The sequence below is a fragment of the Semicossyphus pulcher genome, unplaced genomic scaffold, assembly GCF_022749685.1.
Source record: "Semicossyphus pulcher isolate SPU_LCO1_2020_fin unplaced genomic scaffold, fSemPul1.0.p SCAF_8, whole genome shotgun sequence".
In the NCBI taxonomy this organism is placed as follows: domain Eukaryota; kingdom Metazoa; phylum Chordata; class Actinopteri; order Labriformes; family Labridae; genus Semicossyphus; species Semicossyphus pulcher.
Window position 1 is genome coordinate 27,399,232 of NW_027211759.1, and position 27,311 is coordinate 27,426,542.

Genomic DNA, 27,311 nt, shown 5'->3' on the forward strand with positions numbered 1-27,311 from the left:
CACTAGACACAGTTAGCCTGGCTCTAACTCAAAGCCACACACTATTAAACCATGCAATAAGCTCACTAATGAGCATACTGTATTATACATTTACTTTTTAATCTACAAAAACTGAATCAAAACCTAAATCGCAGTTTAACATGTTTATGGACTGTGACCTACAGTGTTAGCAACATTACTAAAATAGAGTTTGGACCGCGTCCCCTTTAAATCCACCAAATGTCTTTTTTACTTGTTTCATTCTAAATTCATGAATTATTGTGTCATTTATGAGTTCTAGGTGGTATGTGGGCCATCTTACCCTCTGACTGACCCAGGCTAGCTGTTTCCCTCTGTTTCCAGTCTTTGTGCTAAGCTAAGCTAACCGTTTTCTGACTGTATCTTTGTATTCAGGCTCCTGTACAGATATGAGTGGAATCAATCGTCTAATTCTACTCAAAAAGTAAATGGGTGTGCTCCCAAGACGCTGAATAACATTTCTCTTTACGCCACAGGACATCATTTAACTGAATGAACATTCAGTCTTTTGTCTTGTTGATTGAACAGATTAGCAGATGCTTAGTGAGGTGATCATGCTACTGTTTCCTGAAAACAGCTAACAGCCACTCTGAGGCGCAGATGATCTTTAACAGACGCGTGTGTGAATACGCATCAGAGGAAATCCTCCTTCACATCTCACTCATTGTTCAATGGAGAGGCAGGATTCACTTTTGTTTGCATGGGGGAGGAAGGAGGGGGAGAGGAGTGGGTGTCCCTCCTTGGCTCCTCCTCCTCACCCTCTGTATGTGAAGAAAAAACACTTGACCAGCCCCCTTTCCATTCCCATGGATCGTATTACGGGAGACTCCAGCCCAGAGACATCTGCTCCGCTGCTAACAACGGAGCGCGTCCCCGCGTCCCAGACCTGCGACCGATCCCGACTCCCGTGGTGCCCCCTCCTCCTCCTCCTCCTCCTCCTCCTGCTGCTGCCCTCTACCCCACAATTGTGATCTCTCCGTTATTCGTGTTAACGCGGTGATCACGAGGAGCCACGGTGCATGTGCCCTCCACGTTTTCCGGCTGTAGTTGACCCGGCAGAAGCGCGCGCCTGCTCCATCCCTCCCGTACGTCCGAGCGGCGAGTAGCGGCGGCGGAGCGAGCGAGCAGCAGCCCCCGGTGCCACCGAGCAGCACATTTCTTTTTGTCTGTGCGCTCCGCAGGCTGCAGGCTGCGGGCTCCGAGGCTTCGCATCCTCTGACGGTGCTACAGGAGAGGACGAGGAAGGGCGGAGGACAAAAACAAAGATCTCTGATTTTTGAAAGCGCGTCAACTCTCGGATATCTCTTCTGATTTAGTGTTTCTGTGAGCTTTTTGTGTTTGTTTTGACACCATGGAGTCGGTGGAGAAGGAGTGTGGAGCGCTGGGTGGATTATTCCAGGCCATCGTGAACGACATGAAGGTAACACACATTAGATGAAAGTAGAAAACAACCATTTGTGACCTTTGTGAAGCACGGAGGCTGATCAGACGAATATTTTTACTGCCTTTGTCTCTTTCACCGGGTCCTCCCCCACTGGAAACACCGCTGCAGGACAAACTGAGGGATGAAACATGTTTCCCTTTGTGCCATTTGCATAATGTGCAGCAGGTCTGTCAGACACTGCTTTCATTTAACAACACTGTAGTCTGACAATCTGTGCAGCACACACAAAGTGTTGTAAGAATATTACTTTCTGTTACTTGGTGAAGGCTTCGTGTGTTTGATTCAGAGGTCAAACCCTGACCTCAGCATTAGAATCACATCAAGCAGACATTTTATTTTATGAGTAGAAAGGGAAGAGAAGAGAAGAGAAGAGAAGGGAAAGAGTGATCAAACCTGGAAGAGAGTTTTATTTTGTGTGCTCTTATCTCTATGATGGATGTTGTTGGGAACCATTTGACCCCAGACAACTGTTCCTCCCTCATCACAGCCTCCAAGGTTTTCTAGATTAGATGTCAGGCTCAGAAGGATGCTCTGAAGAGAAGAACAGGCTCCATCGCCTCAACCTCCCCGACAGAAACCTGCAGGAAAGGTTCTGCGTGGTGTTTCCTGATGTTTGGCCCCGCAGCAGCAAAATGTAGTTTAACACACACTTCAGAAAGTGAATGAACTTGTGATGCATCTCATTTGATAAAGCACACGTTCTTGACCTCTCAGCTGAGTTAAAATGATTTCTCACGCACGAACTGGAAGTGTCCCTTTATGCTTAACACACATGCAAGTGTGTGTGTGTTGGGGGAGGGGTCAAGTCAAGGAAGTTGGAGCAGGGTGGTCTGTTGTTGTTCACGACAACAGATGGAAAGTGTGAACGTATTCATCAGCCCCCAGTCCTCTCAGTGTGGAGGTCGCTCAGGCTGCAAAGTGTTAATAAGAGCGAACAAGTGAAGCATCAGGACGCAGCTGATTTCTTATTGATCTCTGGCTCGCAGGCCGCGCTGCCTTTGGAAACAACGTTTATGTGTCCATGAATGAATCAGCTCTCAGCTTTAGTGGCTGCTTTGGTTTCATGTGTTTCTTCTTTTGTGTCGTGCTCAAACCAGGACAGAGAGGGGGGGGGAGAGGGGCTGCCCGTGTATTGATAAGCAGCACTGATGAATGAGACTGAAGCCCTGAGTCAGCACAGTGTCCATGTCCACTGTCTGAGATCTGACCTCATTCCTGCCGCCTCGCTGGGCCACGCAGGCCCGTCAGAGCAGCTTTACCCCCCCGGCAGCTCGGCTTCCTGTGCTGATCGCGCTGATTGTGAACAATGTTACAGTACAGCGTTCAATTACCTACATGATTCACACACAGACAGTGAGCTCAGTTAACTTTAATAGCCTTTAATAGACAAATGTGTCGGTGATGTAACTGTGCTGAAGCTGCAGGAAGAGAGGAGGAGGTAAAGAAGGGTAAAGATTCAGCATGGGTCTGAGTGGACTGTGATCTGAAGCGTGTGCGTGGGAAAGGACCATCTTCTAAAGATGTCCATGAACTGCACGGTCTGTCTGCGAGCTTGAGGATGAAAGTGTTGACCTCACCCTCCTGTGAATGACAAAGCATGGCAGGAAGAGCCTCCTTTCCTTCCTCCCTCCCTCTCTTTCGTCTCCCCCCCGTCTCCCTGGGAGCTGCTTGGTGTCTCTGCGTCTCGCCCTCTCTGCCCGCTCCTTCACCCTCCTCCCTCAGCTGTCTTGGCAGCGCGTCCTCCACCCCCGGGAGTCACAAGCCACACAAGCTAATTAGACACCTGTCGGAGTCAAGTGCAGACAGCAAACATTTTTCTTCGGATTGATGGCTCCTAAATCACTTTTCTGAGCCAGGGGCTTTATCCAAGAGCGGCGGGGAGTTAAACGCTGTCGTTGCCACAATTGAGGTCGTTGCAGAAATGATGAAGAGCAAACTGACTTTACATATACTCAGACTGTGTGGCCTCCTCTCCGTCAAACAGGCACACAGGGGTTATGGCCTCCCTCTCCTCTCTCCGGGGCTCAGCCTTCTGCTCTAATGGGATCTAGCCTTGAATGTGTTTCATGTTTGGCTTCTGCTGTCGTAGCTCAAGGCAGCGTGTGATGATCCCAGAGTGAATCTAATCCAGATCGTTCAAACACCGGCCGAGCTACCTGCCCCCCTGCACATGAACACTCATGATATGAGAGCTTATGCAGATCATACATGTGCAGCAGACATGTAGACACACATAGCAGCTCAGGGCAAAGAAGGAGAGGAGCGGGCACGGAGGCTGATCGAGGACAATAATAACAGAAGTGTGCTCTGAAAAATCCAGCTGACCTTTAGAGAGACAAGTCAGAGCACAGAGTTAATACACCAACCTGTTTCTGACCCCGGGGCAGACGCCACGCTCTCTTTGAGTCATTGCAACCTTATGTGGATTTCAGCTCATCTTATCAGTGTGTACATGAGGAGAAAATGCACTTATATAAAGAATAAAGCCGACATTGAAATGTTATTAAGCTGTACCAGATTCTACCGCGTTGTAAAGAACATTATGTGCATGCATTCAGTGTGCATGTGTGGGTGTTTAAAAACGTATCCCTGCTCTTAAATGTCCTCGCCAGGTTTTTACTTGACTCCTTTCTTCTCCTTCTCTCATCAGAGCTCGTACCCCGTGTGGGAAGACTTCAGTGCCAAGGCCACAAAGCTGCACTCTCAGCTCAGGTAGGAGAAGTCGAAGTGAACGAGAAGCTTTAATGAAAAACATCTTTGTGTAACATTTACAGACTCTTGATGCAGTCACAGTGCAGAGAACATGTGTCCGTGTGTTCACAGGACCACCATTCTGGCAGCCGTGGCCTTTTTAGATGCCTTTCAGAAGGTGGCAGACATGGCGACCAACTCTAGAGGTAAGAGGGAGTTTTTTCCCCCCGATCAAGTTCACTCACAGTACTGAGGAGTTACAACCAGGAGAAAAAGTAGATCATGTTTTGCACACATACAAAGCGAAATGTACTCAGCATTCGAGTCCATGACACATTTTCCTTCGGGCACAATGAAGTATGTCGTGTCGTGTCGTATCGTAGAGTACCTAACCATGCACATCACATATTATTAGACAACACAAGCACATTTCACACAATGTAGAAAATGTCATGAACACATGATTATTTCCTTTTAAAGAGATGAATTTTCTGCACAGCATGCCTCCGCCAAGACCTATTTTAAGAAGGCCTGAAAGGGTGCAGCTCTGGGGGGGCTGCGGCTCAGAGAAGTGAAAATCTGAGCTTATTGTTTCTCGGGTCTTAATGAGGTCTGCTGATCTGCTTTGTCACCCTGCGAGTGGCAGCACACAGGCCGGCCAGCGAGGCGGCTGATTAACACAGATTTCTTTGGAGTTGATCGTCGAGAGCAGAATGTAGGTCAAAAAAGCTGCGCGAGCCCGGAGCAGAGTGCAAAGGCTCCTGAGACACACACACACACACACACACACACACACACACACACACACACACACACAGATATTCAGAGAGTGACAGCTGGTAGCCGGTCACCTGACCCTGCAGGTCACATGCCAACATGCTTTTAAACAGTTTGTATTCATACAGCCCCGTACTGACCACTTACTGCTGCAGAAGCTAAAGAGGCGTTCAGCTGTGTTCACACGTTCTCATCAGTTCTCCTCCCGTAGTCTGCCCTGTAACAGCACAGCTTATCATCAGGTTACCTTAAATGATTCCTGATGTGAGTGCACACCAGTTCTTTAAGATGAGGTAGACTGGGGTCAGCCTGCTTCAATAAAACAGAGGTACAGACTCGGGCAGGGAGGACTTCAAAGGGAAAGTGTGTCTGCAGTAAAACGGAGTAAAAACAGCAGAAAGATGGAGGAGAGAGATGAGAGAGAGGAGGCCGCGTTGAGTTTTACAGCTATAGATGCATAAAATCCCTGTAAGTGTGTCACTCATACGCCCACTCACTCTTCATTGCTCTGCAGGGACATTAACTTTAGGATTAATGTCATCCTTCTGCAGCTGCAGACCGAGCGAGGGATGCAGGGACACAAGTGCTGATGAGTTTGTGACAACTAAAGAGAAACTAATGAGACAGGCTTTAGACTAAAGCTGATGAACATACTGATGAAAAAGACCTTAACATTTCATCACATCAAAAATCAAACATCTGATGTCTTCAGCAACATGTGGATTTTTTTCCTGCTTTTTTCCGTTTTCCTTGATTGTAAAGAGGAATTTGTCTGGTTTTAGAAATGCTACTGGCCGGGCGCTAAGGATCGCTACAGTGGTCCGTTAGTCAGTCGACCCGCCACTTCTTTCCTGCTCGTTTAATGAACTAATCAGTGGATTGCTCTCCATGGAGAGATGGTCTAGTCTTAAGTCACCTTTAGGCCAAACATGTATTTAGATAAATACTTTAGTTTAATTCCTGCAAAACAAATGTGATTGAAATCGGCTTACTATGCTAGCTTTAGCATTTAGCTCAAGCCATCCCTATCCATTACGAGTGGGTTGGATGATTTCAAACTGATGTCTGGATATTATTTTCTGGAGGAATACAAGCGAATACATCTTTGCTCGCTGCTTTCATTTAGTTTATTTAATTCCGGATCTAAATGAGACGCTGCAGGTTTGATGCACTCATAACCAGCAGAGCACCACTTCACACCCACTGCTCCTGTGGGAGCTCTGCTAGTCCTTGCATGCTCTGAACCTCAGCAATTAATTAGACTGGAGGAATGTCGATATTTACTGAGCTGGCTCATGGAGCACTGGGGTAACCTTTGAACTCCTGGCTGCAGGCTTCATTGACAGAGTTTAGGCAAATTTGCCCTTGTGACAGCTGCAATGTTATTATCCTCAAAGACATTGGCATCCAGATGCTGCAAGCTTCACAGTTTGTTTCACAATGCAGGACTGATCAGGAAGCAGTGGTACAAAAAGTTTCTGTCTCTCTGCCTCCCTACATGTGTGTGTGTGTCTGTCTGTCTGCAGCGATCAGGTCTGCCTCTGCGTCTGCACCTCCATGTAGGGCTGATAACACCGCAGGGGGCAGACCTTTGGCTATGAACTGTTGGCTGTCATTCCTGTCACCCCGATTCCCCTCTCGTGTTAGGGGACGGGCTGCAGCTGCTGGCACAGCTGGAGGCTTCACAGCGTTCTTCTTCTGCTTCCTTTAATCTACCTTTGACACACTCACCCGTCTCTCCCTTTCACCCTCGCACACTCTGCACACTGTAAGTTTCCCTGCCAAGCAAAGCAACATTTCCTCTCATTCAGGGTCTGTTAATTGATCCAGGGAGAGAGGATGGGGAACGAAGGAGGGTTTTATGATATCCTCTCCTGCTTTGTTTGTTGTCTTTATATATAGCTGTATTATGTTTCAGATCTCCACCTCCTCCAGCCTCCTCTCTGAGTCACACTGCTGTGCCCTGCCTTCATGTTCAGGCTTCCTCTCTCCTGTGTTGTCCTTTTTTAGAGTTTATGGTCATGGTCATGGCGTCAGCGTCTGTGTTTTATGAAGCAGCTGGAGGAGTCGGCTGCCAGGCGCTTTGGCAGCGTGTCTGACAGCGCTGTTTCTCTAAGCTCTGTTAATAGATCTATGTCCAAAGGCACGTCTGTCTCCGTGAACTGGCAGCTTGCATCTGGGTTTAATAAAGATCCGCCAACCACACAGTCTATATTGGATGAATGTATGTGGAGCATTTTTAGCCTTTTAAAGACAAATGTTTAACTTTTCAACACCAGTCTTTCCTGAGGCCCTGTGGCTGTGTGGAGTTTTCCTGTCGGGTCAGCTTAATGGTTCCTGGTGTGTTGTCTGGGCCATTTTTCCATCATGTTAAGTTGTGTGATGTATTTAGAAAGACCGGACTTATCTGGAGAACAGCGGCTCTGTGTTTGGTGTTTTGTTGTTGCTAGGTTGGATGACATGTGTTTTAGTCGACTTCATTTTCTCCATTTTTGGTCATGGTTGGATTAGAGGTCAAAGAGTACGGGAGAGTTCAGGGCTAATGGTCCATCGGAGATGCAGGCTCCATATTTTCGGAGAGTGAGGTGAGTGTGGTGGGCGGTGGGTTGGCCGGGGTGGGGGATGTGGTTGCAGTGGGATTTCCACAGCTCTGGGTATCCAGGCTAGGCAGAGGCGTTTAGCTAATCCTCTTAGCCCCACTCTGTAACACACAGACATAGACTGCCTTCCCTTCTCCTGATCAGCCTCCCCCAGCTTTAAACATTCACACTCTGGGATCACCGCTCAGACTGCGACGCCACGCAACTTTGTGTTCAGCACCGTCAAACCTTCCTCTCTTTGTGTGCCAGAGGCTGCACATTGCACACACCAGTACACACACACATGCAGACAAACGTCCCAGTGGGTCAGTGCGATCTCTCTGTGTCCGCCGCTCTTTCTCTCCTCCGTGCAGGAATGGAGTTGTGCTAGTAGATCAGTGTCTCAGCGAGGCAGTAATCTGCTTGGCCCCTGCGCTTCTCGGGGTTGGCAGATGGGACGGATATCCCTACCCGCCATCTGGACGGCCTGGCATGGACGGGATGCAGCTCTGGCCTAGTGCAGGGCGAGATCAGGGGATTACTGTCCTCTGTTGCTATCCCGGCAGCGCAGCTATTTTTACGGACATGTCAAATAATGAGAGTGTGGCCATGTGACCGGCGCTGACATCCATCAAGCCTGGCATTTCATCTTCCTGCCTGATATGTATTGTACTTAGTGTGCAAGGACATGGCGCTGTGATCTGTTATGTAGGCTTGACTTACAAACAGGAGCTTATGGATTTAGTTTTTTTAGACTGCACGTGCATCAGTCACAGAATGTACCTGCTGATGCATTGTGGGCCGTTGCAGGAGTGTATCCTCGTCTCTTCAGGTTTTCGATACAGTCAGCTTCATATTTTGTCCCCTAGCTGTCTACCCTGTCTGTAAGAACAGCCCTCCATGTCTCTCTCTGGAGTTTCTGGTCTCCAACCTCATACCTCAACGCGGTCTCCCCACAAATGAATGTTTTCCAGCTTTTATCATGACTACATGAAAAACTTCGGGGTGAACTGGCTGGAAACATGATGTGAGGAACAGACGAAAAAGGGGGGAATAATAACGGGAGGGAAAACAAATCTCTCTGCTCTGCATAACTCTCGATCTGAGGCTGAATACCAAACTAAGAAGACAAACATGAGAGTTGGGGGGAACAGTTTGTTCGGCTATATCCTGAACATGAACCCTACGAGGAAGGGAGCTGGAGAGGGGAGGGAAAACACACATGAGAGAGAGCATCACGGAGGAATGTGAGGGAGGACTTGAAAGGGCTACGTGCATGGCTTTAATCAGCTGAGGTGGCTGATTGAAGATAGTCAGAGGAATCTGTCGAGCGTAAAGAATCGCAGGCCAACTGTAAGTCCACCGCTTTGGTCCAGACATACATGACCACCACAGGATGTAACTCGAGTACTTGTGATTTCCTGACTGTCCTGTTAGAGCCACCACGAGGATGATGTTGTTCTCTCGTCAAATGTTTCAACAACGATCGGATGGATTGCCGTTAAGTTTGGTAAAGACATTCATGGTCCCCTCAAGACGGATATATTGTATCGATATCAGCCTTGACACCAGTCAATGCATCAGTCTAGTCAAAGCATTTTTAAATCGCACTAGCATCAGAGGGGTCCTCAGTGTCGGCTGATACTAGTCCAGATATACAGTATGAATCAGTGTCTGAACATCTCTAACTGTTTGTCCACTGACCTTTGATCTAGTGCCGTCATCACACCAACATGTGCAGAACTACTGAGCTTACCATCAGGCTGAGGCCGGAGATATACTTTGTTTTTAACCCTGCGTTCACACACACAACCGTCTGCGTCATGAACGTAATTGTTCACATACTTGTCTGTGCACTGCGTGTGTTACAGGAGGATACCTCTAGAGGGCGCACCAGAGAGCTCAGGCTGTATGCAGCTACCGTATGTGCGGGATGTAAACGACAGACAGGGAGACGCTCGAAGAGGTTACTGTGATGTTCACTCTGAGATCGCAGCAGAAACAGCTTTTGTGTGTTCGGTGGACAGAACACATCGTCTGCACATTGTACAGATGTGGATCATTGTGGACTCGGTCTGTCAGCTCGTCTTCAGAACTTTCTGTCTGCTGTGTTGACCCTGTTACACAATTTTTAAGGATGTGCACAGCCGACGCTCCAAACAGACACGCAGGGCAGCCATCATGCGCATGCAAACATGTAGTCAAAAGCAAGTTAATCGCTGACGAGACACGTGGTCTCATTCTTTTTATTTTTTTTAAGATTATTTTTTTGGCTTTGGCCTTTTTATTTACAGGACAGCTGAAGACAGACAGGAAATGTTGGGAGTAGAGAGTGGGGGATGACATGCACCAAATGATCGGCAGACCGGGAGTCGAGCTTGCGATCAGTGCGTCGAGGACTACAGCTTCTGTACGTGGGGCGTCACTCTACCAACTGAGCTAAACCAGCGCCCCACTTGGGCTCCTTCTTAAGAGAGACCTGCTCAGACCTGATCCTTACACCAGCAAACAGACAAAGTGACGTCAATCTAGTTTGAAAAATCAAAGCTCGTCCTGGTTTTATTTCTGCAAAGAGGGGAAATGAAAAGTGACACAATAGAATAATCTCATTCCCCTGCAGCACTGCAGCGCTGCTCGTAGTATCTGCACCATGATTTGGGCCCCATCTGTTATAGTTCACTCGCACGCTGTATGTCAGGAAGAGGTCTAACCAGCGACAGCAATGCGAGGCTTAATATTAGCATGTTAGCATTGTGTGTCGTTGTGAGCATGAAGCAGCTGACGTTTAGCCCAAAGCAACACAATGCCTAAGTATAGCTTTAAAGTTAGTCTATATAAACTCATTGGAAGGTGTTTCTGTCAGTCGGTCAGCATGAATAAATAGGACTGGATTTACCTGATGGATCATGGACTTGTGGCAGATCGGTGCTGCTTATGAACATGTTATAGTAATGCTGTGCCGGCATGATCTGATTGTTCTGTCGCAGAGAACAACCCACGTAGAAACATTTGTGTATTACCGTGTGAACATTAAGTACGTACAGATTATATTTCCCCGTGCTCCACTTAGCTCAGCACAGAGGAGAACAGGAAGTGAAGGCAACAAACTTCCCCTCAGGGAAACTTAAGTCTCCGAGGCTACAGGTGGGAGGTGGAGCATGAAATGCTATCTGAGCAGCAGCAGCAGCAGCAGCAGCGGTGGTGTCAGCATTGTTTGGAGGATTGTTTGCAAATGAGCAGCAGTGCAGCCACGCTGGCAGAGGAGGGAGGTGGGCAGGACGCTGGGAGCCGAGATAAAGACACCCTGACTGCAAAGGGTGTAAAGCAGGACAGCCTGAGTCATCTGATTGGACCGGCTTCAGGCTGTGCTCCATTAAACTCTGAGTCATTCACAGACTGCTGTCTCAGTGTCTGTCTCCCTGTTTGGATCTGGATTTGGAGACATTTTGTTCTGCAGATACGCTCCTCGAGTGTCGTTTCAACGTGAGGAGAAGAAGCAGTTTCTTTTCCTTTCGTTTGAAAACTTTCCTCTCCTTCTCTGGCTTTACATCGTCTCGCTTTCTCCCTTCTTAAACTCCAGTGAGAAGCACATCTGGACGAGGGGCGGCGTTTATTTTTAGCAGCATTTATGTCTCTGAACAGGAAGCTCCTCCAACAGAAAACATCACCTCCTCCTCCCCCTCCTCCTCTTCAGTCTCGTCCTAATGCACTCCAGATCGTGTTTACACCACATCAGGACACACCGAGGCCCGTCTGTGTGTGTCTGTGTGTGTGTGTGTGTGTGTGTTTGTGTGTGGGGGTGTTTTTGGCTCTGAGGTTAAACTTGCTGTGTGTACTGTCCAGACAACAATGGACTGAGTGTGTGTTTAAAAGCGTGTGTTTGTCGGAGTACAACAATTGATCTTGAGGCCGTTTCCTCTGCCTTTCATTAGTATTGTTAGAAGTGACATTCCACAACTAAGGAAGTGACAGAAAGGCGGACACACGGCATGAATAGCACAAGCCTTCACTCATGAAGATAATCACAGTCATGTCGGTTAACGATTTCCAGTGTCTGAAATGTGAGGATGTACTGTGAGCAGAAAGGTGTCCTTTACCTGCACAGCCACGTCCGCCTGTCTTTGCTCAAGTGTTGGATTAAAGGAAAACTCTTTGACTCTCTTGCTGCAGGTGTGCAGCTCTGAACTCTTGTTCCACGTCCACAAACTGCAGTTTAACCCTCCCCCCTCCCTCCATCAGAAGATGCTGCTCCCTAACCAGCAGACACAAAGGATGCAGCTTTACTTTTTAATGCCTGCTGCTCCCGTCGAGACGCACCAGCAGAGCTCCCGCTGTGCTTTGAAGTGAATGTTTGATGATGTGGACGTGTGATGTTTCTTCAGGAGCTCAGTGCTGCTTATTTGCTCGCCTGGTTACTAAACGAGACCAGTCAGTCTGACGGAATCAAAGCAGCTCGTCCTCATTCTCGGTTTTTTTCTGTCTCTGAAAAATAATGTTTGCATGAAGTTTTCATGCTGTAGAAGATAAACACACGAGCTGCATGAAGGTTTTGATAATATCAGAGAACATCTTCCTTCTTACTCCTGCTTCTCGGTGATCGTATGTGTCTCGGGCCTAACGTGGGAGATGTAGTCCTGGCAGCGCCTGTTGCACCTGCAGCAGCCGGCTGACACTTCCTCTGCCCTCTTATTGACCGAACCGAACCGGCAGTGTGTACCCTCTTTCATCCTCCCTCTCCTCCCTTCTTTTCCCACTGCCCCTTTTCATCCATCAGTGGCCTCCGCTGTGCCCCTGCCAGTTCTCATTCTGCAGCACTTAAAAGGAGGGAGGTGGGTAAAGTCGAGAGGCTTAACTGTCTGTGCCAGCCGCAGTCAGCTCCTCGGCCAGGGTGCCAACGTGACGAATAACTGTTGTCTCGCGGATGATGGAATTTCCATCACTAAGCGGCTGTATGAGAAGAAAGGGACTTCATATTCCTGGAAGTGTTACTGTGAGGATGTTCTGTACCTTCTGGCTCTACAGCCCACATAAACATGCTTTATTGACACAGGAAGCAGAGAGAGCCGGTTGCAAAGCACCGAGTCCCGCCACAGCAGAACCTCCAGCTCGGTAGTCTCGAGTGCAAATGAAACCTGAGTGGAGCTGCAGGGTTTAAACGCTGAGAGAGGGAGACAGTTGAGCTGAGCTGAGCTCCCATGCTGAAGACATCAGGGAAGGAGACCCGTGGCTGTTCGGCTCCCGGCTCCTGGCAGGAGAGCCCGTATAAAGCCGGCCTATTAAAGCGCTGCTCCTTCCCCGAGGAGTCAGGGGAGTTAATCAGAACCAGAGTGCTGGATGAACCGCTCTCTAAACGCTCCGACCACAGTGAGCTGATCCTGGATACTGGAGCTTAAGGTTCCCAGTTTAACCCCACTGTGGGGGCTTGACCTTCCCACCAAGAATCCTGCGTACGCTCAGCACACACAACAGATCTGGTGACTGCTTTCTATTTATGTTCAGAGCATACTGAACCAGGCGCCATCAGCCTCGGACACACGTTCTAATAAACCGCACATTTCTGCGCTCCCTGTTGTTTGCTCCATATCTTCAGATATATAGCTGGTTGCATAACTGCTCTCTTCCATCATGGCTTGTGTTTTGCTTCATTCATGCACGTGTGGGAGTCTGCTATGAGGCCAACACAGCTCCCCCTAAAGCCCCAGGGGTCCACGTCTGCTAAATAATCACTTTCCCAGCTCACAGCACTGTTAGCCAGGTTTCAAGCCGAGGAAGTCGAGAACTGATAGACACAGATAAAGAGTATCCAGTACATTGATTTATGGGGTTGCCTCAAAGGGCTCAGATAAATTGAAAAAGTCTCAAATACAGAAAAAAATCTTTTAATGGAGCTGCAGAGGAGGGATCCCTCCTGATGGATGGTTGGATCGCTGGATATTCTTTATTTTTTTAATCTACTAAACTTGCTAGAAACGTTGTGCTCAGTCAAACCCTCCTCAGATTGTAAATGTTTGTCACATGCCTGCGTGTGCATGCAGGCTGCTGTGGGAGCGAATCTCTCCGTCCCCATCCGTCCGGTAGAGGCCAGGGGCCGGCAGGTCTCTTGGACGTGGGCAGGAAGCCTCTGGACCTCCCCAGGATGTAGCTGTCAGCTGATCCCCCCTCTGGGAGGGGAAGGAGTAGAGGAGGAGACGGGAGGGGAGAGGAAAAGAAATTGGCAGGTGTGGATGGGAGAGGACAGGAGGGTGGGGGTTGGGGGCTCTGGCTGTCCGAGTGACATTGGGAAGGCCTGTTATAGAGATAAAAGGGCCACATTACTCCCCCTCTCTCCCCCTGCGTCTCTCCTTCAGCCTCCCTCCGTCCGGCACGAGCTGATTTGCAGCTGTGGATGCTGCCTGTAATGCTTTTAGGAGGAGAGATGCAGAACCTGCACACACGTGTCCTGTGTCTCATGTGTCCTCACACTTAGTGGAGAGTGAGAGTCGAGGCCTCTACATCACAGATACTCAACACCACCTCCTTCAAAGATGGACCTCTGTTCACATCTGCAGCTCAGCATATAGGTTCCACATGTTAACTCCATCACTTCCTGCTGTGTGTAACGCCTGTGTGTGATACAGCTGGATGACCTTTCACCTCTAACCCTCCTCTCGCTCTCTGTCACCTAGAAAAGCAGTGCAGACACAGACTCCCTCCCTCCCTCCCTCTGCCCAGCACACGAAAACATCAAGTTATTCCACATCTGCCCGAGCACAGTGTCTCTGTTAGAGTCCAGGTCTGTTGCTCTGCGTCTCTGACGGTGCAGCTGTCACTGAAGTTGACAGCTGAGTTTCAGAGGGAAAGTTGTTTTTTTCTAACTCTGGAGACGCTAACCTAGTTTCTGTATCTGTCAAATGGAGCACAGATCTCACCGGACAAACATCTGGAGCAGTCCTGGCTCAGAGTCTGATCTCAGGCGTGTTTCACCTCGTGTGATATTCTGTGTTTCACTCTTTCTTTTCGCCTGTTTTTACAGGTTAGAGCCAGTTTGTCCCTCGCTCTGTCCGCCCTGCATGAATGGTGTTTAGGAAACAGAGAGAACAGGAAAGGCAGAGCAGGCAGGGAAGAATAGAGGGATATCCCCTTTCAGGGTTCCCTCCTTTTTCCTCCAGGATAGAGGGGGTGAGAACGTCGGAAAGGGTGGGGGGTTGGTAAATCACACCACCTGTCCACACACACACGAACCTGTGCACATGCGCTCACCAAAACATTCATGAACACAAATACAGTCGTCTATGCTGTTACTCTGTGAGGCCTGTCTGCTGCAAGATGTCCTCTCTCTTACCGTGTGTGTGTGTGTGTGTGTATGTGTGTGCCAAGAGACCCTCAGATTAGCCCTATGTGGCCCAGATTACAGCAGGATCAGTGCTGCCACATATTACAGCGGCCTGTGAACCCTCAGTGAGGCGGTGGGGCAGCCTGGGCTTTAGGGGCTGAAACCCCTTTTTAATTACAGTGGAGCAGAGAGGAAAAGTACAGTAACCCGTTCACACAAGCTGTTGTTTACACTGCGGCCGGAATCAGGGACGCCGTCTTCAAGTGTCAAAGGGAAATACATGTTTGGTGAAAGCGGGGAGGGGGTGTAGGGTTTTAATTTTCAGGCGCTGGGTCACATGTGCTTTCCCCTAAACAAATGTGACGTTCATGTTCTCTGCCTTTCCCCTCAGCTCTCGTCCCCCTAGTGGCTGCAGCTGGAACCGCAGCTCCGGCAGGGGGAAAACATCCTGATAAATCCATCTGACAGGAGAGAATTAGACCTCTCAGAGCCTCTCTGATATGTTATCTCTCCTCATAGAAAATCATATTTTTCCTGGCAGAGGAGCACATCTCTGATGTGCAATGTCACCCTCTTGTATCACAGCTGACATTGTGTTTGTTTTTCCTATTATCTCCTACAAGGTGCCACCAGGGACGTCGGCTCAGCTCTGACGAGGATGTGTATGCGCCACCGCAGCATTGAGGCTAAATTACGCCACTTCACAAAGTAAGTGTCACCTGTTTTCTTTATTTCTCCCCTCCAATGCAATTTTCTCTCCTCTCTTGCCTTCAGGGGATTATTGTGTTCCCAGGTCCTATCCCATCCCTGCTGACCTTCCTCTCATCCTGCAAATCTCTGAGTGTTTTTGTGCTGTGGAAACAAAGTTATTTGTCCGACCTCTCATCTGTAACTCTTGTCGCTGCAGTGCTCTTATGGAGGGCCTGGTGACCCCCCTCCAGGACAGGATAGAGGAATGGAAGAAGACAGCCAATCAGCTGGACAAAGACCATGCCAAAGGTGATCAACCAGGAAATACACCTGTAAATACTCAGAGCGCTGCATATTGGACAGAAGTGACACCTTTTTGCCTTTCTCTCCACAGAATACAAGCGGTCTCGTCAGGAAATCAAAAGGAAGTCATTAGACACAATAAAACTGCAGAAAAAAGCCAGAAAAGGTGAGAACATCTTCACCTGTTGTTTATTAAAGGCCTCTCACAGCGTTGTGAGATTTTATAGCTGACATTAATGAAGTCTGTTGGCTGCTGGTCCCTGGTCAGCACCAACGGTTCAGACTAAACTGGCGCCATCTAGAGTCAAGAGTCAAAAATGACCTCTCAATTAAAGCAAAATGCCTGGCACAGTTTCGGCGGCTCCTTTCCAGCCCTGGATGATTGATCAGTTTCTGCTGTTTAAATCAAACACATGATCTTCTTCCTGGCTGTTCTCGCTTTAGCCTTCTCTGCTGCTAGTAATCAAACTCCTATTTCCATCGAGGACTGATTGCACACTCGTGTTGCAGGCTTTATTAACATGCAATGTGCCCTGATCTGATTCAGCTAACTCTGCCTGTTCTTCTCTCTCTCCTCCACCTGCCTGATCCTAAACCCCCCTCCTCTGTTTGTCTCTTACTCTGTCCCCTGGCTGTAGAGCTGCTAGGTATGTCCGCTGTGTATGAGAACGTCATATATAGATAGTTATTTAAGGCATCGCAATCATAAATCAAACTGCCAGTCAAATACAACCCTGGGATGTCTTAGCATTTCTGGTCAAAGAAAGGAGAGCTCGGGAGATGAATACCACTCTTACAGATACGAAGCTACCGCTAGCAGCTGGTTAGACTGCTTAGCATAAAGGCTGGAGCTTAGATTTACCCAAAGCTAACAAAATAGTTAACCAATCGACTTGATGCACTTTGTTTATGATTACCCAGAAAGCTGCCTGTTTGCCTTGTTTCCAGTCTTACTGCTAAGCTAAGCTAACTGGCTGTAGCTTAGCAGATATGCAGGTTTATTTTTTAAATACTTAACCCAAACCTCAAGTGCTGCACTCACTGTAAATATCCTCATATAAAAGAGTGTGAGTTACATGTACATAAGTAAACAGGCCTGAGTCACAGCAGGAAGAGCTCAGGTCAAACTAATAACATTACAAATGGCTGTGTTCTATTATAGTGTCCCTGTAAGCCGTGACACAGAGCTAGCATGATACCATGAGCCTAAAACTGAAGCAGCTAAATGGTATTCAGCCTTCACTCACTTATTATCACTTACTTTATATATTTCTGTATAATTTACACCCTTTATTATTATTATAACTACTTTGACATTTTACAGTATTTCCCATGAAAATGAGGAAATGGACAAACTCGTCATTTGCTCGATAGTTTGCCACCCCGTCGTTTCACTCAATGCTTTTTAATAAGAGTAACAAACTGTCAACTTATCTGCAGGACAATCTTTCACTCCTCTGAGCAGTTATTGATCTTTGTCATGAGCTGATATTCTGCTGCACGCTCACAGATCAAACTTCTGTTTTCAAGGAGCTATTAGCTGTTAGCTCCATATAGGACTCTTCATTTAATCAGTGCCTTATTGAAGGGATAGTCAGGGTTTTTTGAAGAGGGGTTGTATGAGGTACTCATCAATAGTGTGTGTACAACTTACAGTAGTTGACGGTCAGCAGGGCCTCTGTTTGGAGAAGGAGTCTGAACACAGATCGAACTCTGTACCTCTGTGGACAGGGTTTGGAGTGAAAGTGAACTTAAACTTGAACTTGTCCCTGAAGGGAAATTCTTTTTGCAGTGAGGTAAAAACCATAAAACATTTAGAAAACACCGACACATAGCCTCGGGTACCAAAAACATTAAAACACAAGAATACAAGAAAACATCAGGCGACAGCAGGACGCAGAGAGAGAGTGTGAAACCATCATTAAAACAAACCATAGATAGACGAAGAAGTAAACAGGAAAAGCTGTGGTTGTCATTAGACTTAATAAAATAATTTCTCATCCTGTTGAACCTTTGGTTGTCTAAATCTGAAATTCACCATGGAGAGGATGTGGAGGACACTGTGAGACGTCTTGAGCCGTTGACGTTGCTCTCTTAGAGAAGGTGTGAGACAGATCAGGTGATTTAAAGCCAATGATCGCACTTTAATCCGAGGACAGAGACTGCAGCTTCTCAGTAGACTGGCTGATCATTAGCGGTGTTTTTGGCGTTGGCTTTTGGATGAATGTAGACAACAGTGCTGAAAACCTGAGGGAGCTCCGCAGGGAGGATAAAGGGGCAAACAGAGACTGACGACAATTCAATGTTGTCTCCCATAGCTCCGTTATTGCATTTCTTACAATTTAACCACCTGAAAAGCACAACACAAAAAACAATAACAATATCACTTTAACTTTAGCATTGTCTTTGTCACCTTGTCTTTCTCAGCCTTGAAAGTTCAGTCTTCGTAGTCATGCAGCACACTGTGTTACTCTGTCTATCTGGCTATATGATAGCTATATGTTCAACATATAGACAGTGGTAAGACAGATATAAAGTGTGTCTGATACACAGAGCTCTGTTTGGTTATGGTCCGTGACAATCAGATTTCACTCAAACTATTTCCAGTACTTACATCTTAATAGTCGTAACGGTAGCTGCAGTGAGTTAACCAAAATGTGAAGATATTCTGCAGGGTGCAAACGTTGAACTGGCAGTCTGCGTGATCGTCTTCACCCCATCCGTCTCTCATTGTTTTGTCTTCCTTCACTAACTGCATCATGTAGCATCACTGTGGTCTGCAGTCTTGAGTGACTCTCAGACATTCTGTTTGCTGTCTGTGTCTAATCATCTCCATTTCAGGACCTTTGTGTCACCACCAGTTGCTTCACATCAGCTCAAAATGAAATGAGCGTCCTCTCATTCCCACACTCATGAACCATCTGAGTGTTCGTCAGTGCAATGACCTCTGTTACACAAGCAGTTTATCATCGTGTCCTAATCATCTCATTTTTTACTCTCTCCATCCTCCCTGTGTCGCTTTTCTTTCACATTTTTCACCCAAATTCCAAATCTCCTTCTTCCCTCCTTCGCTCCTTCCCCCTCTTCACCCAGGCCGGGGAAACCTGCGCCCCCAGCTGGACAGTGCCATGCAGGACGTGAGTGACTTGTACCTGTTGATGGAGGAGACGGAGAAGCAGGCGGTGCGCAGAGCCCTCCTGGAAGAGAGGGGGCGCTACTGTACATTCATTAACCTGCTGCAGCCTGTGGTGGTGAGAACATTTAGCCTTTGTGCAGAAATGAATGTTGTAGTTGATGTGGTCGTTGAATTCACTCCATCCTGTTTCACCCTGCAGAATGTGGAGATTGCCATGCTGGGAGAGATAACGCACTTACAGCCCATTGTTGATGACCTCACGGTGCTGATTGAAGACCCACACAAGCTGCCGCCAGCCAGTGAGCAGGTAACACAGCGGTGATACTAATTTAGCTTGTTTCTCTTATGTTAATAGGATCACAATCTAATCTACCTTGTGTAAGAAGTCTCCTTAAATAAAGGCCAAAACAGACAAATGATGCTGCAACTAACACGTAAGCCTGATATAACTTACTTTCTGTGCCACTGACCTGACCTCCATTCTTGTCCCAAACTATTCCTAAAGATTACCATTTAACTGTATTTAACTTGATACCTCTCCATCGGCTGCAAATAGTCCCAGCACGAGCAGTAACGAGTAACATTTGCTCAACACTTCTGTTTAGAGAAAACATGCAGCCTTTTTTATCTGTCTTTATGCAGAACAAACTTTGGGCTCAAACCAACAGATAAGATGGGAAATTAAAAAGGATTGTCTTTGTGTGACTTTTTCCAGCAGTAGCAACAATAACACAGTGTTACCAACCTTATCCTGTAAGCCACGGGTTTGTCTGACACTTTGCGTACGTTTGAAGAGGTTTCATGTTTTGCTGTTGCTCTCTTTCCTGTTACTATCTCACCACAATGTAACTAAATGAAGTCAAATCAATATGAATGTATCCCTCTTATGTCCGTCATCACAGCCTGAGACACGACTTTTAATACTGCAAACCTGTTATTGATACATGTTCCTCCAGTTAGGTCAGAACTCGGAAAGACTGCTTTCAGTTTTAGTGTGCCTGACTCCTGGAGCAACCGACAACATCTCCTTGAAGTTTGGACATTTTAGAAATCTGATTTTAAACCTCCCAACCTCTAGTTGTAATTGTTTAACATACAATAAGTGTATTTTCCAATTTGAATTATCAATTTACCAATCCCATTGGCTACAGTCTGAGACGATATTTCCTCTGGGATCACCGGTGAACGTGCCGGGCAGTAAGTGATAATCGACTTCCCGTGTAGACTTCCTGTCCCGCGTGCTGCATCGTTACAGAAAGAGAAGCCGTTCTCTTGTTATTAACGGCTCTTACTTTGGCCAAATTTCAACATCACGATGCAGATTTGTAAGAAGTAAAAATTGAAGCTTTGTCAGGTCTGTCCTCAAGAGGAGAAGAACACTTTTAAAATGCTCGTTTGTTGAACAGAGGTCGGACTGATCTGATGCATTTGAGGAAGTCGGGAAATCTGAACGCTGAACGGCTTTCGAGACACAGCGTCAAGGGAATTTATCTCAAGTTAAATTTTAGATCTAGAACAGATTGTTAGCTGTTAGCTGTTAGCATGCAGACGTCTGATTATAGAGATTAATAAGAAGCTAAGTCATCATCAGATCACGCTGATGGGAGCCGGGTTGTCATTACGGCGGATTATGTTCCGCCTGCTTTTGCAGCCTACATTTCTATGTAGAATCTGTAAATAGAGATTATCAACTTACTTCATTATTTTAGTGTATTGTAAGGTTTTTCTTACACACCTGTATTGTAGTCCTCCTTTTCATTGTCTTATCTTTGTGTCAAAATCCCCCGTTTAGTAATTTAAACGGCCTTTAACCTTCTCTCTCCTCTGGTCCTTTTAACGCTTTGTTGTCTGTTTTTTAATTGCTTCTGTAATGTAGTACAGATCATAAATAAATAAATGAGGTAAATGAGGTTTGCCCCGCAATGATCTCTTGAGTATAAATAAAGGTTGATTGATTGATTGATTATTCACAGAATGACAAAACAGGATTTAATTAACAGTAATTCATTAAAATCCATGAGAATCTTGTAGCGTGTGTAAATGTCTCCTGTGTCTGTTCTTCTGAATCATCAGTGTTGTTTCTGTGTGTCTGCAGGTGATCCGGGACCTGAAAGGCTCTGACTTCAGCTGGTCCTACCAGACCCCCCCTTCCTCCCCCAGCAGCACCGGCTCCAGGAAGAGCAGCATGTGCAGGTACACAAACACACACACACAAACAAACACACACACACGCATATACACGCACTCTGTAGCTCTTGCTCTTTGCTGAGTTCCATGCAATGCTGTGCAATGTGTTGTTGGTACAGTGTGATGTAATACGTATTGTGTGCTGTGCTGGATGTGTTTTTATTCATGCATACTGTTGACTTGAGCTCACTTTTGCCCATGATGTCAAAGGACCTAGATATTAAAGGTTGTCATGAGTACACAGGCAGGTGACCCCTGTCCCTCCGCACACACACACACACACACACACCATCAGCACTATCAGTGACGATCGTTGTGCAGTGAGTCGTGTGTCTTGCGGCTCCTCAGCTGTGTCTCCTGCAGATTTGCATTCTCAAGCCTCTTATAGCCAGATTAGGTCCAAAGCTGTGAAACATCACAGGCTGCCAGCCATGAGCCTGCACAGCAACCAGCATCCACTTATCAGACGTCTAATAATGATGGTTCATTAATTTATTCATAGTGGCATATCAAAGGTGCATTCAAGGACAAGAAACAAGCTTTATTAACAAATAAACTCTTTACGTGTTGTGTTCAGGGAACATCAAACCTTGTTATAACAAGTCATCACCTTCCTTTAGTGTGAAAACAGAACGCGGCTCATTTTATAACAACACTTGAGTCTATTTTTTGTGGTTTATATCGTTCAGGACGCAGACTCAGACTTCATGTCCCAGCGTCTCGTGTTAAAGCTCGTTACAGTTGTAAATCACGGCGCGGGATGTTTTTTAAGGGAACATTTCAAGTAAAGAAAAGCTCACATCTCCCTACCGTCCTTGGTCTCAGTCGGGCCGCTGTGCACTTTTCAGTTCATCCACCAAGTCTGAAAAAGTTTTTTAATACGCTGAAGTTTTTGCTTGCAGAGAAACATGCAGTGAGTCAGTTGTGGGTAAAAAAATGAAAATCCAAAGATTACAGGATTTTCTCTGTACAACAGTGATGCACCAAAATAATATCAAATAGTGATCAAGAGACAAAGACTCTGGCAGCAGGACGGAGGAAAAACAAGGTCACTGAGTGTTTTTCTGAGTATTTCTTAAAGGCACAGAGACGCCGAGGACAGAAGAGCAGTGTCTGCTGCTGAATGATTTGAGGTTATTTAATTTGTCATATTTAATTTGGCAATCCTCCTAAAGCCTCACCCTCGAGGACGGAGATTAAGGAGGAGTGATAACTTCAGATATATTCCAGAGGGAGAGAGGACAGAGGACGGGGGGGCTGAGAAGCACATTTTCTCTGCGTGGGTGACAAAGAGAAGCGACGCTGAGCGAGAGTGACAAAGCAGGAGACAAAAAGCCCAAAGACAGCTGTTCAGAGGGAAAGAATAATCAAAGGAGGGATAACTTGTTAATGCTCTTTGATGCACCAAATTTAGAAGAAAGGAATCATTTACAATCTTCACACACAGTGCCTTCATGTTCAGCTTTTGTGATCAATTTTTCATTTAGCTGCTCTGTTTTCAGCGTGGCCTACTCTCAAATCCCCCCAAACAAGTTTCAGAACAAGAAACGGGGAGACAAATCTTGATCACAATCCTGTTTTACATGCACGCTGTGTATTTTTATGGAATATTCACCATGCCTAAATGAGAACAATGCAAAATAAAAACAGGGATAACTCTGTTATTAGTTTTCATGTCAACGACAGGAGATGCAATATCCATGCCTTAATGACATGCAGACGTGCAAACAAACACAGCTCGGGGGAATGAACATGGAGGGATATTACCGCTGTCATCAAGAAGTACCGGCAGCCATGACAGACAGCCTTTCACAATAACAGTTTTCTGTGGGCAGCCGGCTGCAAGGAAGCCACTAATAACTACACATGTAGTTACGTTTGTGATTGAAAATTCAGCAAACAGCCGACAGCCGATCAGAAACGTAACTAAACGTGCAGTTGACAGTAGTGTCAGGCTGCCCGACAGGTGATGCATCTCTCTGTAATGACAGTGTTTTGCATGTGGCAGTGGCAGTCCTCTCTCTGATAGACAACACGAAAGAAAATATGATTTTAATGTAGCACTGAAACGTCTTGTGCACTGAATAAGAAATATTTAAAAAACAAAATAATCGTCCTTTTCCTAGTTTGAGTAAACACCCCGACGACGAGCCTCGGGTTTCAGTTGATTTCCTAGTTTGTCAGTTTTTCACTGTAAATCTTGTTATTGTTATTCTCCTGTCACAGTCTCCTCCAGATGCCCTCTGCAGGAGCACATCGGCTCAGCAGCGTCTCCTCCCACGACTCAGGCTTTGTCTCCCAGGATGCCAACACCCACTCGAAGCCTCCGTCGCCCATGCCCTCTGACATCACCAGCCAGGTAGCCGACATGATAACGCTGAGATTATTCATTCATCAGGAGGAAATACAGGAACTTAAATACAATAACTAACTTATATTATTAATAACAATTCATCTCCATCTGCCACCTGTTACCATATTCACTATAGGAGCTCCAGCTCAGACAGAGCTCTGTGTTTTACTGCAATAGAGCTTTATCAGTTGCAAATGTGGATTTTTTTTTCTCCCACCGGACTGATAAAGTTATTCACACTCTCACGGTCTGAACATATTTCAGTGTACAGAACAAACCCTGCAACACCCCAGCACACACACTGATGCAACGTTCTTCTCTGAATAAAAGATCTTAGTGGCTACTTTATTTTCGATCCAGGCCGGGGTCTATAGATCCCCTCAGAGTAGAAAATGCCCCCCTCCTCCTCAGGCTCATCAACACTCCTCTCCTACTCTCACCCTCTGCATCTCTATCACCTCTGCATCTCGCATCTCTCTCTCTCTCTCTCTCACACACACACACACACACACACACACGCCTCTCTCTCTCTCCATTTCCACAACCCAAACCTCTGTTTTTTACTCCATCTTCCCTTCCCCAGAAATCAACAAGCTCTGCCTCCTCTGAGGCTTCAGAAACCTGCCAGTCTGTCAGCGAGTGCAGCTCTCCTACAGCGGTTAGTACTGCATGCATCTCAACCATATACCTGCTGTATTGGACACACACACACACGCACGCACACACACTTACAGACACACCTACAGACACACACACACCTACAGACACACTATGCACTGTGCGTTCTCCTCATTGTTATCTTTAGCCTAAAGAGGCCTGTGGGCTCCACTCGACAGCCGTGCTGCGCTGTGACGTGGATATTCATGGATGTTGAGCACTCTGACTCACACTTGTCTGTCCGTTCCGCAGTTTGGCTCATGCTCATCCTTCGGTACCTTTCGCCCTGCTTTCTCTCACACTGGCACCATCAGGCCTCTCTCTGTCATACTTCCTGCGTCCCCCACATTTAACCACTCCCCCGGATCCAACACCCCCTCACCCACATCAAAGGTTCCTAGCTGGAAGGTTTGTTTTTCATTTGCAATTTTACTTTTTGCTTTTTCTCCTTTGAAAACTTTGTTGCTTCTTTGCTTCTTGTGTTTAACTGCTTACATAAAGATCTCACAGTCACAGCTTTCTGTTGCTCATCAGGCTCAGTTTGCTCACAGAGACGGGCTAAACTGAGACAGCTTTATCATTTATTAACACTTACATAGCCTAATGAAGTCTGCCCATATCTACATCGGCATCTAACCAGTTCATGAGCCAAAGCAGCAGCTTCCATGTTTAGCCGACTGCACGTCTGTTGGATGGCGATCACTGGAGATGCTCACTTGGAAGGCGGTCTCATTGTTCTGTCTGCTGCTGCAGGAATGGGCCAAATCCAGTTCCTGTGAGCCTTCATTGGCGAGCACTCTGCAGCGTAGGAGGGAGTCTATGGAAAAGATGAGAGAACTTGAAGCTCCACCCAGTCCACTGGGGTATTCTGGGATGCAGCCAGATGATCCACACCGAGCCAGGATTGGCCCAGGAACCATTACGCCAAAGGTAAGAGTAAGAATGTAAATGTCAGTGTACACACGTGTATGCCTTGGGAATAGGAGTGCGGTGAAGTGCTAATCTTTATGTATTTTTACCTACCTGCCTGTATCTGTGTGTGTGTGTGTGTGTGTGTTCAGCATGGCGAGCCGCTCTCTCCAGCAGCCAGTACTCTAGCGATGGTTCTGACCAGAGGCCTGAGTATGGAGCAGCAGAAGAGCAGCAGAGACTCTCTGCAGTACTCCAGCGGCTACAGCACCCAGACCAACACCCCCTCCTGCTCCGAGGACACCATCCCCTCTCAGGGTAACACTTAACCTCACCAGCAACATAGAGCTCAGTAGCTTTAATTATGCAAAAACTAATAGATACTCACAGCCCACTGTCTCCTCCAGGTTCTGATTATGAGTGCTACTCTCTCAACGGGGATGCAGACAGTGAAGGACAGGCAGACTTTGACAAGTCCTCCACCATCCCGCGGCACAGTAACATCGCTCAGAGCTACCGCCGCATGATCCAAACCAAGAGGCCCGCCAGCACAGCAGGCCTGCCCGCAGGAAAGACCCTGCAGGGAGTTCAGAACGGCTCAGGGGGGAGCAGCCCTGGAGCCATCACTTCAGGGACGGCCACCATTCGCCGAACACCATCCTCCAAAACTGGAGTGAGACGCACGCCGTCCACCTCTGGCCCCATTCCAATCCGGCCCCCCATCGTGCCAGTTAAGACCCCCACAGTGCCAGATTCTCCGGGGTATGCCAGCCCGTCTCAGCACCGTGCAGGCAGCGAGGAGTTTCTCTACAGTGACGATCCATCAGCTGGAGACTACATGAGGGCTTCTCCAAAGAGGATGAGCCTCCCCGACACAGCGTGGGGCTGTGGAGGAGTGGGGGCGGACAGGACTGGTTACCCCCAGCAGGCCCCCGGCATGGCCACCCACAGCGCTGAGGAGGACCCGCTGCTCGCTGCTAACCGCCACAGCCTGGTGGAGAAGATAGGGGAGCTGGTGGCCAGTGCCCACGCCCTCGGTGAGGGTCATTTCCCCTTCAGCAGCTTGCTGCCCGGGGACACAGCTCAGTGTGCACCGCAGGAGCCGTCCTCCATGACTCAGGAGGACATGGATATGCTGGTGTCGATACGCCGCGGGGTGAAGCTCCGCAAGACAGTGACTGACGACAGGTCGGGTCCCAGGATACTGCGGTAGCTGAGGGGGAGGAAGGCTGTGAAGAAGCAGCTGTGCTCTTACTTACAGACTGAAGCTTGTAGTGAAATGTAACAGCACTCGTGTGAGACATGAACTGAGGTACAGCAAACTGAGAGGAGGTAACATGAGGGGCATGAAGGCCAGTTCACAGAGTAATGAGTGACACGGACGATGGCGAGTCATTTCATGTCATGTATGTGTTGCGTACGTACAAAGTATTCCATATTTTGTTGGTTTTTATTCCTTGGTTTAGTTTGTGTCTGTGCGTCTGCGCTCCCAGTGTGACCCGTCTGTCCCTGTAGACCCGGTGTGTCACAGCTGTAGGGATCGAACGCTCCGTGTCTTTGTTCTTGCTCTTATCATTATTATAATATTGTGTGTTTCCCAGTTAACACAGCCGCCTGTCAGTGCAAAGTGATGGGCGAGATGCTCTGTGAGCCTGTGTGTGTTGTTTCTCATCATTACTGTATAAGTACCGTATTACTGTTTGTTTCATAAGCTGGACAGCAGCTGTGTAAGTCATGTAAAATAGGAGCAATATGGCAGTGTTTTTATTGCTGTACTGTACTGTCAATATATTCTGCAATTAAACAGGCTTTTTACTGTTAAATGTGTTCATTGTCTTTGTTTGGAAATGTAACGTCCTTAATGATAAAGAGAATGATCGACACCTGTACGTGCTGCTGTCGATGCTGCTCCAGTTTTTATTCAGTCAGTATCTTTACAGCCTCTGAAACAGGATTTAACCAGTTTCCAGCCTTATGAAGTTTTATATCTTAATAAGCTTCTCCGCTTTAGATTTGGAGCTGTGTAGTTTTATTTCCTCTCTTTATTTCCGTACTTCGGATTTTATACTGCAGTTAAACTATCATATGTTTTATAAATCGTCCAGCACAGCCGTTTTAATTATTCAGCAGTCTGGGCGCTGCGATTTTATCTGAAACCCAATTTTACGCTTTTTACTTGGTGTCTTATTTCCTGCTACCTTTATGTTCAGTCCACTATAGCTTTGCCCTCAGTTGTTCTTCGCACATCCCTGCAG

The 27,311-nt window shown here is 47.1% G+C and overlaps 1 protein-coding gene across 2 annotated transcripts; it reads left to right on the forward strand.

The window, feature by feature from the left end:
* The first annotated feature begins 1,254 nt into the window (after window positions 1–1,254).
* Window positions 1,255–26,860, forward strand: mtss1la (MTSS I-BAR domain containing 2a). Of its 2 annotated transcripts, XM_069685845.1 has the most exons (15): window positions 1,255–1,438; window positions 4,113–4,174; window positions 4,286–4,359; window positions 15,445–15,529; window positions 15,729–15,820; window positions 15,906–15,980; window positions 18,908–19,065; window positions 19,150–19,257; window positions 21,046–21,143; window positions 23,364–23,496; window positions 24,074–24,148; window positions 24,400–24,555; window positions 24,901–25,077; window positions 25,209–25,374; window positions 25,464–26,860. In XM_069685845.1, exons 1-15 carry the CDS (start codon window positions 1,370–1,372, stop codon window positions 26,267–26,269), a joined length of 2,334 nt encoding a protein of 777 aa, XP_069541946.1. In that variant the 5' UTR covers window positions 1,255–1,369; the 3' UTR covers window positions 26,270–26,860. The 2 variants fall into 2 exon arrangements, with proteins under 2 accessions (XP_069541946.1, XP_069541947.1); XM_069685846.1 differs by lacking the exon at window positions 24,400–24,555.
* Window positions 26,861–27,311: the final 451 nt, after the last annotated feature.

What these genes read in the sequence shown, in the direction of transcription:
- mtss1la (XM_069685845.1), top strand. Translation starts at nt 1,370, where the DNA reads ATGGAGTCGGTGGAGAAGGAGTGTGGAGCGCTGGGTGGATTATTCCAG. An exon ending in GCAGAAAAAAGCCAGAAAAG is followed by an intron (nt 15,981 to 18,907) that starts GTGAGAACATCT and finishes CTCTTCACCCAG; the next exon opens with GCCGGGGAAACCTGCGCCCC. An exon ending in GGACACCATCCCCTCTCAGG is followed by an intron (nt 25,375 to 25,463) that starts GTAACACTTAAC and finishes TGTCTCCTCCAG; the next exon opens with GTTCTGATTATGAGTGCTAC.